Source organism: Gopherus evgoodei, chromosome 8 (genome assembly GCF_007399415.2).
Source record: "Gopherus evgoodei ecotype Sinaloan lineage chromosome 8, rGopEvg1_v1.p, whole genome shotgun sequence".
Classification (NCBI taxonomy): Eukaryota; Metazoa; Chordata; order Testudines; family Testudinidae; genus Gopherus; species Gopherus evgoodei.
Genome location: NC_044329.1, coordinates 51,387,990 through 51,404,195, shown reverse-complemented (window position 1 = coordinate 51,404,195; position 16,206 = coordinate 51,387,990). Strand labels below are relative to the sequence as shown.

Below are 16,206 nucleotides of genomic sequence, written 5' to 3'. Positions count from 1 at the left end.
GTGGTTTGAAGACCTCAAGCTGCAGAGAATCCACCAGCAAGTGACCCGTGCCCCACGCTGCAGAGGAAGGCGAAAAACCTCCAGGGCCTCTGCCAATCTGCCCTGGAGGAAAATTCCTTCCTGACCCCAAATATGGCGATCACCTACCCCCTGAGCATGTGGGCAAGACTCACCAGCCACTCAGACTCACTCAGAAAAGAATTCTCTGCAGTAACTCAGATCCCATCCCGTCCAACATCCCATTATACATTCAGGTTTTGTCTATCATGTTTCACTTAACAAATTTTGCAGATGACTCAAGATATGACTTGTTTATCATGTCACAAATACCAAACAAGCAACATCTATTCAATTCCTTTGAAGTAGGTGCTGTAAAATCTCCCAAACCACATCTTTGGGTCCCCTAAGGAAGGTTGATATTTGAAGGTTAAAACCGGAAAACATTCATTTATTTTAGAAACCAAACCCTTTTGAACTATCTTAATCCTACACTATCAGTAAATAAGAACAAAAAGGCAAAGACCCTCTTCAAGTCACCTTTAAGACTTGAACCACTGTGATGCATACCAAAACTAATAACTTGAGACTTTGGTGATAGATACTCTAGTTCTCCCCCTTCTTAAACTTAAAAAAATTAGCTTCTTTCATACTGCTACTTTACCCTTCCATAGGCAGCCTTAACTACAAGCTGAATTATGAGTATGTGGGCATAAACTGGTTTTAGGCCAATAAACAGGTTACACTTCCCCAAAAAGGTGAAAGAATCACCATGCAGAGTTTAGCAAAACTAGCTGCAGCGTGAAGACCAAAGCTTGATTCCATGCACTACAAAACAGTTGGGGATATCTATGAAATATCCACTGAGTAAAATTTTCAGAAGGATCTTAATCCCATTTTCAAAAATGATTCAGGCATTTACAAGGTGGATTGATTTAAATCACCAATTTTAATCATTATTTACATCAGCAAGAAATCATTGATTTTAACCCTGCTTTGCATTTATACTTTAGTCATTTTCCTAAAGAAAGGTTTGTTCTCATTGGTTGGTACAACCATTAAAACATATTGATTTGCAAATAAATATAGCCTTTACACTAAATGTGGTACTTTTTGCTAACAGAATACCATGTATTTATACACACTTATTTAAACAATTGTATAGTTTAACATACATTTATTCATATTCTTAATTATTTCCTTATTATTAGAAAATGGTTAATGATGCATTTTTTAGTAGATTCATTTTTTACTCCAGATTTATGTTGATTTACATTTGGATGGCAATTGGAATTAATTTAAAAATGAACAAGAAAAACATTTAAAAATTGTTTATCAATAAAATAAAACTACTTTCAATGTGCTGAATACATAAGTTTATCAACTGGTTTTGCATTTAAGACTAACAGATGTATTTAACAAAGGAAGTATAAATTGTAGTTAGTGAATTGTCAGAAATCTGGCCTATGGTGACCAGGAAAAAAAAAAAAGGTATCTGGGGGCCAACAGTGCTAATAGGCATCTAACCTAGTTAGGTACTTTTCAAAATCCCACTAGGAGCCTATCTGCATATTTAGGCACCTAAATACCTTTGAAAATCTAGCCCCTTGTCCTTCAACTTTTAGACTTAATAGATCTAATTCTCTCTCACACCTGGTTTTTAATTCATAAATTGGAAGAAAACAGGCTTTCCTGTTTTTTCAACTCCAGGTTGGTTTCTCAGTTTTGAATGAATTAGTCCAAATGAAGAAAATATTTTCTCTTCATCGGCTAGATAAACTGAAAACCAAAGTAATTAAGGCAAAAGATTTTCTGCTCAGCAGAAATTGAAACTAAATGTAAATACTAGCATTCACTCAATTGCAAAGATTAAAAATAATATAGATACTGAATGCAGTATTGTGACTTTATAAAGCTTAATTGACTGCAAAAGTTAGAGATATTTTCCACCTGATTCTCTGTATCATAAACAAAACCTGAACTCATTAACTCATTAAAATTTGAGGAGGGCTCATTAAAGCAGCATTTTTCTTTTATTTATTTAAATTATTTTAATAGATTATAGTAAATTTAGGCCTTAACATAAGCCATTTTAAAAAGGGTTTTAAAAATAAAAAAATAATTTAAATAAACTCTTATTTTGAGTTCTTTTAAATAGATTTTTACCCACTCTGAACATTTATGAGCCTAAATCTCACTCTCTTTCAATGAGACGTAGGCACGAAAATGCCTAAAACTCTTTTAAAAATAGAACTAAACCACTTAAGCACTTTTTAAAATGTCACCCGTTGTCTTCAGAAGGGAAGGAATAGGTTCATCTGTTTAAACAACTATGAGATATATGGGGTAAAGACAAAGGTACCAAGGAATTCCTCTCAAATTTTATCTGGAGTATTAATCTGGGGTAATTATCAACCCCAAATAAGCTTATCTAGACTAGAGGAAAGTTCTGAGTGGCACTTCAACCTGCCTCACCAATACACAATATTAGAAACAATGACAGACACACGATGTAGGAAAAGCAAAAAAACACAAATTAAAGTGCTGGGTTTTTTTAAATTCTAAATTCCTTAGTTGTCACCCATTTGGACTTTCGGAGAACAGAGAATAACATCAGGGAACTAAATCCAAGTCTGGTTTTGATATACATACTACTACTTTATTCTTTTTATTTTTTCTTACTTTTCTTACAGTTTTAAAAATGTACAGGGGTTCAGAACCACCTCAATAAAACAGTGCGTACATTTTTATTTTTAAAGGGATTACTGTAGTCTAATCACTGGTGTGCAAAGAGGGTTGACTTCTGTTATGAAAAGTCATAGGCACAATTTCATTATATGCATTTTGGTAAAATAATGAACTATAGCGCAGCTGTTAAGAGGAGCAAAAGTTAGGCCTTTTTATAAAACAAAACAAATCACCATCTGCACCTTGGGTCAAAAATAATAATTAAAATATTCCACTACCTGTCATACTATATCTGAACCCCAGGCAATTTATTACACAAGTAGTGCCCTTGCAAAGTATTTTATTTAAGCGGTGAACCTGAAAGGCAATACAAAAGGCAATACAGAGGCTCTTATCTGTATTTTATACTAAATTGTCTCTCCACCTCCTCCTCTAATAAATATCTATTTAATAACTGCACAAAAGTCTCTCTCAGAGCAAGTAATTCTTTTTTTAAATCCTGTAGACTTAAAATTGACCTACTCCATATGCTATGAAACATTAGGTACAGACCACATACTTTACATTTTCTTTTTTAAAAAAATACAATATGTGCAAGCTAGGTTCACACAAAGGATTTGCAGCTACAACAGTAAGCTATTCAGACCCCACAGAAAAGTTATTTTCCATTAAAAATTTTTTTTAAATTCACTGAGCAGTGATGTTACATTGCTGTGTGTGGTTATCATATTTGCATTAGGATTATTTGTGTAACCGTTAAAGGAAAAGCTTTAGTACATCCTAAAGGACACCACATCAATACTGTGTGCTAATTCAGCAGGATCCAGAGAACAAAGTTTGTAAAACTTACTAGAATATGGTGAGTGCAATTATCAAGCTAGTAAAAATAGCCAGAATTTTCTGAAGTAGTAGTTATTTGAAATTATGTTTATCTGACAGGCTCCTTCATTAACTAAGTCGCTTCTGAATAATGGAACCCAGGGTGCACGGCATGTAAAAAATGGCAATGGGGGGGTCGGGGAAGCAGGCTTTGTGGAAGCTGCACCAGAAATGCAAAAAATAAAACTAACTTTAAACTTTATCCAAAAAGTGTACCCATCCATTTCTTTAATTTGTATGGGGGAGAAGGGGTTTAGAGGATATTTGTACAACTGAAAATAGTACAAAACACCACAAGCAAAGTCTATGGGCAGCTGATTGTTAAATTCCAACACTTATTATGCATCCTCTGTTGATATTATTTATGAAGAGCCACCCACTGTGTTTAAAAACATTTATTTTAATGCGAGAGACTACTGTATATCTTGCCACATACGACAATTTCTCTACAAGGAAAAAAAATTAATAAGTCACTAATTTATCCTAAGGGGGGCCTGCTTTGAAGTGCCTGTTATGTCATGCCCTGCGGAAGATATGAGATATTGATTTCTTCCATCTTCTGTTAAATTTCTGTCATACCACCACACAATTTCACAAGATCCATATTCAAAATAATTTGCGTACCCTTTCAGTGCCCTTTAATAGCAACATTTTCCTTTATTACGAATCACTTCCAAACCCACATCTCATGTCATAGGAGCTATTCAAGTAAATATTTCTGTTGTGGCAAATTTCCAGATGTATCAAATGCTATCCAAACCCAATGTCAGATTGCATTTCATTAGTTGTCCCAGTTTTCTTTAAATGGAGCAGGAATTAGCCCGTTTTCTAGGTTTGGGGTCCCGTACATCCTTGTCTTTTAAACATAGACAAGATGAACATATTGTCTCTGACAGTCTCCGGAGTCCCAGTCTGAAAACACTGTTGGAGAGGCTATATATCACACAGTTGCAGAAACTATTGCTTATAGCAAGCCATGTTGTTAAGAAGGAAAGTGCTGGATTATCCAGCACCCTAGAGCTCTCCAGCAGAAAGTATATGATATAGGGGAGCCAAAGCATGTAAAACACACTGGTTATCCGAAATAAAACCATGGCATAGCGGCGGTCAGGGCTGTGCCCAGTCTCTCCAGCAGCATCGACTTCGTGGCTAGGAAAACGAGCTCTCCGGTCATTTATCTCTTTGGTGTGCTGCCGGCAAATTTTGAAGATGTGGAAATACGTGAAGCAGATTACCAAAGCAGCTGGAGCATATAGTAAGCACACAATAAAGCCAGTAAAATAAGCATTGGTGAGCCAGGAGATAGCACACCATTCAAAAATATCACCATGGTAACCAGGTTTTCCCCAACCAAAAAAGGAAGGTAAGAAGATCAGACAAGAGTATATCCAGATCAAGATGATACAGATTCTCAAGCGACAAGGTGTGACCAGTTGATTATAGGAGAGAGGTTTTGTAATAGCAAGATAGCGGTCAACACTGATGCAAGCAAGACATGCCATGGAGACACTCTTCAGCACAGAGATGATATATCCAAAAACCTGACAAGTCAAGGACTCATGGACACCTGTAGAGTAGTGAAGCAATGATAATGTAGGAACCAGGCAGCTAACTCCAACAAAAAGATCAGCATAGGCCATGGTCTGAATAAAATAGCTGGTGGTATAATGATGTAAAAGTGGAGCACAGTGAAAGACAAATATTACAGTTAAATTACCAGCAATAATTAAAAATGTTAGCAAAACAATAATGATTGTCTCAAGGATGCAGATGTCCACTGCATTGTAGTGGCCAAATCCTAGCGGACAAGAGAGATGCTCAGACACATTCACAATGCCACTGCTCATGTTCAGAGTCCTCCATTCAGTCCATCTGGAGTGGTTCATGGTTTGGGATTAGGGAACTCTGCAGTTAGAGCTATGGTGAGTAGGTGACCTGCCCAACATCAGCTAAACTCTGCTTTAGAGTCTCATGATCTCTTTTTGTAGATATGGCCAGCGCCTCTCTCAGGGAGGTTACAGTCTCATAGCTGTTGATGCCTCTTCAGCATCAATGCAACACTCTGACACACCTCAGCTTTGAGGAAAGAAAAAAAAAGCCAGAAAGAAGAAAAAAAGGCCACTGACGGGTTTCCTCCAGTGCTCTTGATCCATCTTTATCAAACACAAGGCACTTCTAAAGAAAACAGGTTCTTTTTACTGTATTTGTGGAAGATGAAAATAAAAACAAAAACAAAAACAAAAAGAGGCAGGGGAGGAGGAGAGACAGGAAAAAGTCAACTGCCTCAAAAGAAATTCTGTGATTGTTTTTTCCTGAGAAAGGCAGTTTCTTTGGAATTAGCTAGAAAAATACAAATAATAAAAAGAGGAAAATATCTCAATACAACACACGTTTCATGAATCAGCAATTTTTTAGAAATGAATTAAATGTTTTATGTTAATTTAAATAATTAAACTACAAAATGTCTGGAAAGCCAAGGAAAAGTTCACCGTATTGAGCTGTGTCTTTTGGCTCTGTTCAGGAGATCTTTGCTTCATATATTCTATTCATTAGAGAGGTAAGGAAAACATTTCTGTCCAGGGTAATTCCAATAGACTCACCACAATTTGTGTATGAATAATGAATTTTATTTGGAGGGAGATGGGTATGGGGAAAGCCAGGTTTGTCCTCTGACTCCCAGGAAGGAAAACATACATTTACCTGTACACTGAGGAAGATCATGTGTAATCACTTAAAAATCAGAAAAATTTAAGCACAAAATTTTGGAGCTTTAAGTCAGTATTCAAAACTCTTTTAAACAGTTACAGTCCACTACAACTATCAATGTCAGCAGCACAATCCAAGGTCCTCACAGACAAAATAAATCCATCTTGCATTTCATTTCAGCAGTGATAATCAAAAATAATTTTCTTCAGAAATAATGCCATATCTGCTACAGTGGATCAGTACAGTGAAGTTCATGGGTATATCCATGATATTTCTCACCTCTCTAGCAACACCTGAATCCTTTCACAAGCTCCATACAACAAGAACAGAAACTTCCATCTGCATTCTGCTGTGAAGCTAATGAAATGCTGATAAGACTAGAAAAACTGCCATTGTTTACTCCATTATTCTGTCATTCAGCTTCATCTTCTAGGCTGCCACAGACTTTCTGTTTTTATTAGACGAATAGCATGATAAACCACTGCTTTAAAAACCAGATCTTCTAATAGCTGGACATTACCTGTTAATTGTATTTGCAGTTGTGGAGCAGCCATACGTTAAAGAAAGCCTCTTCTGTATTCATTTTTGAGTAACTGCTTGATTAGTGCAAGGACCATTAGCTTGGTTACTAAATGTACACAGTCTTGTTTTTAAAGAATCCCAGAAATACTAAAATATCTTTAATCCTAGAACTCCTGAGATTAGGAAGAGGCAGACAAGAACGAATCAATCCAAATAAAAAGATTTCCAAGGTCATGTAGATATTATATTAGCATTTGTTTAATGTCCCTTTAAAAGTACTAACATCTCACTGATGCTTTTGATAGTCTTCACTGCTCCTTCTGAAGGAATTTCATTCACTAGAAAAGAAACATTTTCTCCACTTCTGATGCAGTAGCTTGATAGAAAGCATTCTTTTGAAGTTAATTTTCCAAGGTGCACCATCATGCTGTACAGAAGGTTCTTTTTGATTTTATAACATCCCCAAAACACTTGCCAGTTGTTCATTCTCTCTGTCTAAAAGTAATTTAATCTGTTACAAAATTACTACTTTTTAAAAAAATTCTCTTGCTACAGCAATAAACCAATGTTTCTCACCTATGTTCATTCTTATGAGCTGCTATGGTGAACTGCTTGATACAGAAGTCCTATTTACTGTGAGGCAGTTACAAGGATGCTGTCACTATTCCTCACATTCTCTCTCAAAATTATTGCTTGCACCTGAGCCTGCTGCTCCTCTTTATCCTTAGCTGATGCAGAAGAACTCACTATCAGAAAGGTGACTCGGTCCTTCTGCCTCAATCAACAGCACAGCCAATGGCTAAGGCAGCTGAAATTGTCACTAGGTAACAGTTGCCAGGCACAATGCAGGCTTACACAGCAAGAGGCAAATAAGAATGACAAATTAAGACAATGGAACTGACCATTTCCCTATAATATATTAATCATATTTGGAAACTTCTGAAAGAGGCTTCCCTTCTAGTACTTCCACAGGGTTATATCCTGCAGATTAGCAAAACATGAAATTATTCATAGATGTACCTTTGCATACCACATAGAAACTACCATAATATTACTATAATAATCACCAGTTAAAGCAAATCAGCAGTAATCTAATCCTTATTGGCAGGAAAGACCTATTAATTATTAAACAAATAAGTGCTAACCTTCATAAAGTCAAACTGATTCTTTTAAAAATCAAAAACATGCTGTTCTATTTTGATCTGTAAAAGTTTAAAATCAGCTTCTACCCTCTTATCAATTCAAATTACTGAATTATTTAAAAAAGACAAATGTAGACACGTTAATGTAACTACAAAATCATAAAAAATACATTTAAGCTATGTTTAAGATCAAAAATAAATACCCAAATGCAAAGACATTTAAAATTAAGGCTCAAACTATCTAATTAATTTGCTCTATTATGTCTAGATATGCAGACTTCTCAGCACAGTATATTTATGGAGTATACAGCATTATCTACTGCAATACCTAAAGACAATGTTGAGAAAGTTATTCCCACAGTATTTGTTAAGAATGAATCTAACATTTATTGCTTCTAAAATGTTTAAGTGATTTAACATTAACCAATTATTTGATTTAGTTTAATGTAAAAAAAAAATGAGGAGAGTTACCAATTGATTTTAAAGGGGTAAATTAAAATAAGTCCCTAAAATAATTCAAAATGTCTAATTGTATATTTAGCAAGTTATTAAAAATTTTTTTATAAGAACAATTTTCTTTCAGTAGGTCAGTCTGAGACAATGTAACAGACCATTGTAGTGTTAAAGTCTACAGATTTTTTAAACTCCATTAACTGATTTATGTAATACCAATACATATTCATTATATTATTCCTCTTCTGATTATGGATATTAAATATGTGTTTTGTCATTCTATGATACAAAATGGGTATAAAGTAAAATAATTACATTCACACTAGACACATTTTTAACACAAAATTGAAACATTCAGTATATTCAGAAAATACCCATACACCAGTGCAGCACAGCACAATTTTGTCTAAAGGCCAGCAAAATACATTTGTCACAGGTTTTGTTTTAGAGAGTGAATAAAACAGAATAAAGTATCTAATTACAAAGTCTTGCAATTCTGCTACATCAAACCACAGACCAAATTTGGCAACAGTTGCTCCTGGGTTAACATCTTGTATTGCAAATTCAGCCTGGAGCAAATTTTCAAGGCTGAATGACAGATCTCTAGAAATCAGAACTGCATATTGAACTGAAGCAACATAACTATGAAATACACTGGTATAGCTGTGCTAATGTATTCCTCCAGTTGAGGGACTTAAGAGAAATATAAAGCAGTACATTAGTGCAATATGAAAGATATTCCAATCACTTGCTATTGTAAATTGCTTCAACAAAATGCTTTAGAACTAGATTGAGCCTTTAGGCTCAGCTCTGAGTAACACCTAACTGCACCACAAGGGTAGCAAAGGAAAGGATTTTTGACTCTTCTCTTTTCTCACTTGCTTGCAGCCGGTGATGGGGTGAGGAGAAGGCTTGGGAGAGGAAAAGTGGATGAGACATCCCTACTCCTCCCTTCCTTCTGCTGGACTCCACACATGATCCAGGCTAAAAATGAAGGACTTGTCTCCACCTTTTAAAACACTGAAAATCAGACACTTCAAATTTAGCAGCAGTTAAACCTAACATTAAGGGAATCATAGAAAGGTAAATTTAAAATAATAAAGTTTACATGACAATAGTTTTGAAACTTACTGATTTCTAAACAACAACAGCCATACTGAGACCGACCACTGGTCTATTTAGCTCAATATTCTGACAATGGCTGGTTGCCAGATGCTTCAGAGAGAATTAACAGAACAGGGCAATTATTAAGGATACAGTTTAATCATAGAGGTCATGGAAGTCATGGATTCTGTGACTTTACCAGACCTCTGTGATTTATTTGGCTTCAGCTGTCAGTGGCTGTAGCTGGGGCCAGATCCATATGCTCCCCTACCAGCTCCCCACAGCTAAGCCAGAGATGCAGCTCTGTGTGCCCCCTTCCCCATCTTTGCTCCCACCGTGGCTTCGGCTACACTGTGCACCCCACTGTGGTGGAGGGGCTTAGGCTGTCAGTCCCCCACACATGGGGCTCCAGCTCTCATTCCTTCCTCTTCCCCCAATTGCCCTCCTCCCAGTTATTTTTAGTAAAAGTCACAGACAGGGCACAAGCTCCCTCAAATTTTTGTTTATTGCCTGTGCCCTGTCTGTGACTTTTACTAAAAATAACTGTAACAAAATCTTAACCTTAGCAATTATGAGTGATCCGTCCCCTGTTGTCCAGTCCCAGCTTCTGGTAGTTAGACGTTTACGAACACCCAGAGCATAGGATTGCATGCCTGGCAATACTGGTTAATAGCCATTGATGGACCTGTCCTTCATGAAATTATCTAATACTTTTTTTAACCCAGTTATACTTTTGGCCCTCACAACATTGCCCAGCAACGAGTTCCACAGGTTGACTATGTGTTGTGTGAAAAAATACATGTTTTTGTTTGTTTTAAACCTCCTATTAATTTCATTGGGTGACCCCTAGTTCCTGTGTTAAAAGACAGGGTAAATAACACTTCCCTATTCATTTTCTCCACACCATTCATGATTTTATAGATCTCTATCACATCCCCCCTTAGTTGTCTCTTTTTTAAACAGTTCATCTTTTTAATCTCTCTTCACATGGAAGCTGTTCCATACCCTAATCCTTTTCCTTGCCCTTCTTTGCAACTTTTCCAGTTCTATCTTTTTTGAGATGGGGTGACCAGAACTGCATGCAGCATTCAAGGTGTGGGCATCATATGGATTTATAAGGTGGCATTATGATATTTTCTGTTTTATGATCTATCCTTTTCCCAATAGTTCATCAGATTGTCAGCTTTTTTGACGGCTGCTGCGCACTGAATGGATATTTTCAGAGAGCTTTCCACAACTCCAACATCTCTTTTTTGAGTTGTAACAGTTAATTTAGATCCCATCATATTGTATGTATAGTTGGGATTATTTTTCAATGTGCTTTACTTTACACTTAACAACACTGAATTTCATCTACTATCTGTCACCCAGTCACCCATTATACTGAGATCCCTTGTAACTCTTCACAGTCAGCTTTGGATTTAACTATCGGAGTAATTTTGTATCAGCTGCCAATTTTGACACCTCAGCATTCACCCCTTTTTCCAGATCATTTATGAATATGTTGAACAGTACTTGCCCTAGTACAGATCCTTGGGGGACACCACCCTTTACTTTTCTCCATAGTGAAAACTGATAATTTATTCCTACCCTTTGTTTTCTGTCTTTTAATCTGTGAGAGGACCTTCCCTCTTATCCCATGATGGTTTAGTTTGCTTAAGAGCCTTTGGTGAGGGACTCTGTCAATGGGTTTCTGAAAGTCCAAGTACACTATATGCACTGGATCATCCTTTTCTACATGCTTGTTGACATCCTCAAAGAATTCCAATTGATTAGCAAGGCATGATTTCCCTTTGCAAAAGCCATATTGACTCTTCTCCCCCAACATATCATATTTATCTGTGTGAGAGATAATTTTGTTCTTTAATACAGTTTCAACTAATTTGCCTGGTACTGAAATTAGGCTTAAAAGCCTGTAATTGCTGGTATTGCCCCTGGAGTCTTTTTTTTTTTTTTTTAAATCAGCACTACATTAGCTATCCCCAGTTGTCTGGTAGAGAGGCTGATTTAAGTGCTAGGGCTTGTCTACATCAGAAAGTTGCAGCGCTGGTGAGGGAGTTACAGCGCTGCAACTTAGGAGGTGTACACATCTGCAGGGCACCACCAGCGCTGCAACTCCCTGTTTGCAGCGCTGGCCATACTCCCGTTTTGTCTCGGGTGTAGAGGATCCAGCGCTGGTGATCCAGCGCTGGTAATCAAGTATAGACACTTACCAGCGCTTTTCTTGACCTCCGTGGAATAAGCAGGTATCCCAGCATACCTTAGGAAGCCTCTGGTAATCAAGCTGGTCTCCTTCCCCGGCTTGCTCTCGCGTTCCCCGAACCCCGAGCAAGCAGGTCTCCTTCCCTGAGGTTTGCTGGGTGGTTTCGGGAACGCGAGAGCAAACCGCGGCGAAGCTGGTCTCCTTTCCCGGTTTGCTCTCGCGTTCCCCGAACAAGCAGGTCTCCTTCCCTGCGGTTTGCAGAGTGGTTCGGGGAACGCGAGAGCAAACCGCGGCGAAGCTGGTCTCCTTCCCTGGTTTGCTCTCGCGTTCCCCGAACAAGCAGGTCTCCTTCCCTGCGGTTTGCAGAGTGGTTCGGGAACGCGAGAGCAAACCGCGGCGAAGCTGGTCTCCTTCCCTGGTTTGCTCTCGCGTTCCCCGAACAAGCAGGTCTCCTTCCCTGCGGTTTGCAGGGAGGTTCGGGGAACGCGAGAGCAAACTGCGGCGAAGCTGGTCTCCTTTCCCGGTTTGCTCTCTCGTTCCCCGAACCCCCGAGCAAGCGGGTCTCCTTCCCTGCGGTTTGCAGGGTGGTTCGGGGAACGAGAGCAAACCGCGGCGAAGCTGGTCTCCTTTCCCGGTTTGCTCTCGCGTTCCCCGAACCCCCGAGCAAGCGGGTCTCCTTCCCTGCGGTTTGCAGGGGGGTTCGGGGGAACGCGAGAGCAAACCGCAGCGAAGCTGGTCTCCTTTCCCAGTTTGCTCTCTCGTTCTCCGAACCCCCGAGCAAGCAGGTCTCCTTCCCTGCGGTTGCAGGGGGGTTCGGGGACGCGAGAGCAAACCGCAGCGAAGCTGGTCTCCTTTCCCGGTTGCTCTCGCGTTCCCCGAACCCCCCTTGAAGCCGCCCAACAGCGCTGCAGTGTGGCCACATCTAACACCACTTGCAGCGCTGGTTGCTGTAAGTGTGGCCACTCTGCAGCGCTGGCCCTATACAGCTGTACTAATACAGCTGTAACAACCAGCGCTGCAAAATTTTAGATGTAGACATGGCCCTAGTTTCTTTCAAAACTCTTGGGTATATACCATCTGGTCCTGATGACTTATTACTGTTTAATTAATCAGTTTGTTCCAAAATCGCTTCTGCTGACACCTCAATCTGGTGTATTCACCTTGTATTTTCCTGTCACATTCTGAGTACATTTCCCAGACCTGAAGAGTTCTCTGTAGCTTGAAAGCTTGTCTCTCTCACCAACAGAAGTTGGTCCAATAAAAGATGTAATTACCTCATCCAGCTTGCACCTCAATCTGGGACAGCTCCACATAATAATTTTGAATGTTGAAGCTCGTACTTTCAAGTCCTAATGTGCATAATCAAACTAGGCTTCCTATAGAGATGCATCACTAAATAGAAGTTGTCAGTTGAGAACCAACTCACTCATTACATCTGGTCCAGCAGATTTTTGAAATGTCAGGTCTTTCTACTGGCCTCAGAAAGAGTCCTCCACTTACTTGTAAGCAGCAACCCTGCTCTCACATTTTGGAAGTTGTAAAAGGAGTCCAGGAGGATACTAACTACCCAGTGTGTACATAGTATGGAAACAATGTCAATACATGTGGACTCTTTTTCAGTTTGTGTAACATGATACTGTTTCATGAATTATAATAAAAGTGATAAAGTAATTAGATTACTTAAGTGTCCCTTCTTCCTTGTATGAGAATTACCATACAAAAGTAGGGGAGATTTGAGTTCTTCCATTCAGGGAGTAAAGTCAGACAAGAAGCCAAGTGGCAAACTGCCAGTGGCTCCCCAGACCTCAGCTGCTCCTAGAGCCCAACTCATTATGGATTTTCTCAAACAGCTGAGAGGGAAACAGTGCAAGTTACAAACTGTCTACAGTAATTTATATGGTCTTTTTTACATGTCGAAGAGCGGGGGTGCAAATTAAGCAGAAACTAGCCAATCCCGCCAAACCCATGAAGTTTGCAGGGTATGGGGAAACTGATGTTATGCCTTGGAGGCCGCACTGCCCCATTCCTGCATGGGCAGGGGAAAAGCCACACACAACAAGGGCCTCCACATGTAGATCATTAGGAGACAATATAGCCCAAAATTATTTTCTTAAACAAAACTTGTCCTCGTTTTTTGTTCTGTTTCATTACTTCCCCTTTATATACAGTGGTATGGTGGAAGGTGTTACAGCTGCCATCAAGCAGTTGTTTAATCTACAGACAATTGCAGATCTGGTTCAAACTATGGGGTGAGCTAAATACCCTTCTTTCACTCTTTAATGGATGGAACAATTAAATGTCCCTTATATAGTGAAATAGCTGGAAACAACAGAAGCTACCACCCGCAGCAAGAGACCATTTGTCAAGGTCTGAGCAAAACCATCCTTGGGAGATTAACAGGGGTTTCCCCCACACAGAGTTTCTTGGACACAAAAATCACTGGAGAAGTAGACTTGAAAATTGTTATTAAGGAAACTCCTTACTGAGCCCTGGGAAATAGTAGTTTGTGTACATTCACTGTAAATAAACAGGATTGTACCAAAGAAATATCTGACTCTCATCATCAATTTCTCCTCCTAATGGAAACAACTGTGCAAGGCCCAGAATAGTGGATACTTCTCAGGCCAAAGGGGCAAAAATATTCCATATTTTTTCTAAAAATACTTAACTTCTTTATAGTTTACTTCATTTCTATCTAATTCCAGCCTTTTCTTTATTTCTATTCTAGATTTTTTCCTCCTCTGAATTTGTTACCTTGGTTCCCTTTTCATCCCTATTCAGGTTCAGCTCTAAGGGTATGTCTAATACTATCCATGAGATCGTGGGCAGCGATCGATCCAGCGGGGGGTCGATTTATCGTGTCTAGTCTAGATACGATAATTTGATCACCGAGTGCTCGCCCGTCAACTCCTGTACTCCACCGCCGCAGAGGCACAGGCAGAGTCGATGGGGGAGCAGCAGCAATCGACTCACCGCAGTGAAAACACCACAGTAGGTCAATCTAAGTACATAGACTTCAGCTACATTATTCATGTAGCTGAAGTTGCATAACTCAGATTGATCTCCCCGCCTCCTGCCCCCCACCCCATGTAGACCAGGCCTAATAATTTTTTCCTGTACATTTATTTTCATATTTTTATTTCATATTTCTCTTCCCCCTGAGCTCACTGTTCTCCATCCTGTCCATTGCTCTGTTCCCCAATCCCTTAACATCTTTCCCTTCTGCTCTCCTCAATTCTGTCTCCCCCCTGCAATCTTTCCTGTTCTCAGCTGCAAAAGAAGCCCTGCTGACTCCTTAGTTTTCCTCCACCTCTACATTTAAGGTAAATACAAATGGTTTGTCCACCTTCTGCCTTGTAGTCTCAAATTCAGCCCCTAGTCTCTTCCCTTCTTCCAGGCTCTACTCAAGTCACCTCACAGGTCAGCTGCTAGCAGGAATTCTCTTCTCCATGTCAAATACTTCCCTCCCTACTGCTTTCCATCCTGTATTTACTCTACCCGCTGTCACTAAAAAAAGTTGTCATTAAGAAAGTTACTTCCACCATGGCTGTACACTATGCAAGGAACTATGTAGAACTGGTCATCCAGGGAAAGACATGAGACTGAATCACTTAGGCAGACAGAGGTAATCAATTGCTGGATTCTCATATCTGTGTCTGGGCAGCTCTTGAGAATTTGGGAACTGACAGGAAAACAAATGGAAAAAGCTGTGCAGAACTGGATCAGAGAAGGAAATTGGCCAGGAATATGTTAAAGTTCTCTGTCTGGTCCTTTTATGTCCCTGTGTATTACACAACTACCTTTCATAATGATTAAAAACTTGGTATTAATGACCAATATAGAGACTCCATATATTCATATTTGTATATATTAAGCTAAGTTCTTAGAACAGATCACTGCAACTTTCCTTTAAAAAAAATGTTTGGAACCTCAGGGATTAAGTGGCTACACTTCTGAAATTACAAACTCAATTCAGAGCTGTACATACATCTGACTACCAAATTGTGGATATACATGGAATATTTTCACTCCTCAAGTCAATGAAAATTAAAAACCCTGTGGAAAACTGGCTAGAGGATGATTTACATGAGAAGGGTGCTGTGGAGAAGTGTAAAGAATACTGCTCTCTTGCATCACTTAGTAGACAGTTCTAATATCTGGCAACAAAAGTAGCACTACAGTGTCAAGTTAGATAAGCACACATAGGTTGAGCACATATTGAGTGGAAAGAGAATATAAAGCAAAGAAATAGGTGACTTAGCATGAAGGAGACAGTCATCCAGGACTCACTTTAGCTGGGTACCCATCTCAAGGCATTGCTTTAAGAAGGGGAAAATAGCAGCAATCATGTATATGCCCTCAGCCAGGGTCACATGGCTATGGACACTGCCATTCAAACTAACAGGCCGGTCTTTCTACTAGCAGTAAGAGGCAGGCAAAAATAATAAACTGGTAAATATACAAAGCGACATTAACTACCACTTCCCTAGACACTTGATAGAGGGCATCATT

General features: G+C 39.1%; 2 protein-coding genes across 2 annotated transcripts in view; both read right to left on the bottom strand.

The window, feature by feature from the left end:
- The window catches only part of RABGAP1L (RAB GTPase activating protein 1 like), a 570,078-nt gene that overhangs the window by 380,562 nt on the left and 173,310 nt on the right, over positions 1-16,206 (bottom strand).
- Positions 2,153-7,039, bottom strand: GPR52 (G protein-coupled receptor 52). The gene has a single exon (XM_030571948.1). It carries the CDS (start codon positions 5,448-5,450, stop codon positions 4,365-4,367), a length of 1,086 nt encoding a protein of 361 aa, XP_030427808.1. The 5' UTR covers positions 5,451-7,039; the 3' UTR covers positions 2,153-4,364.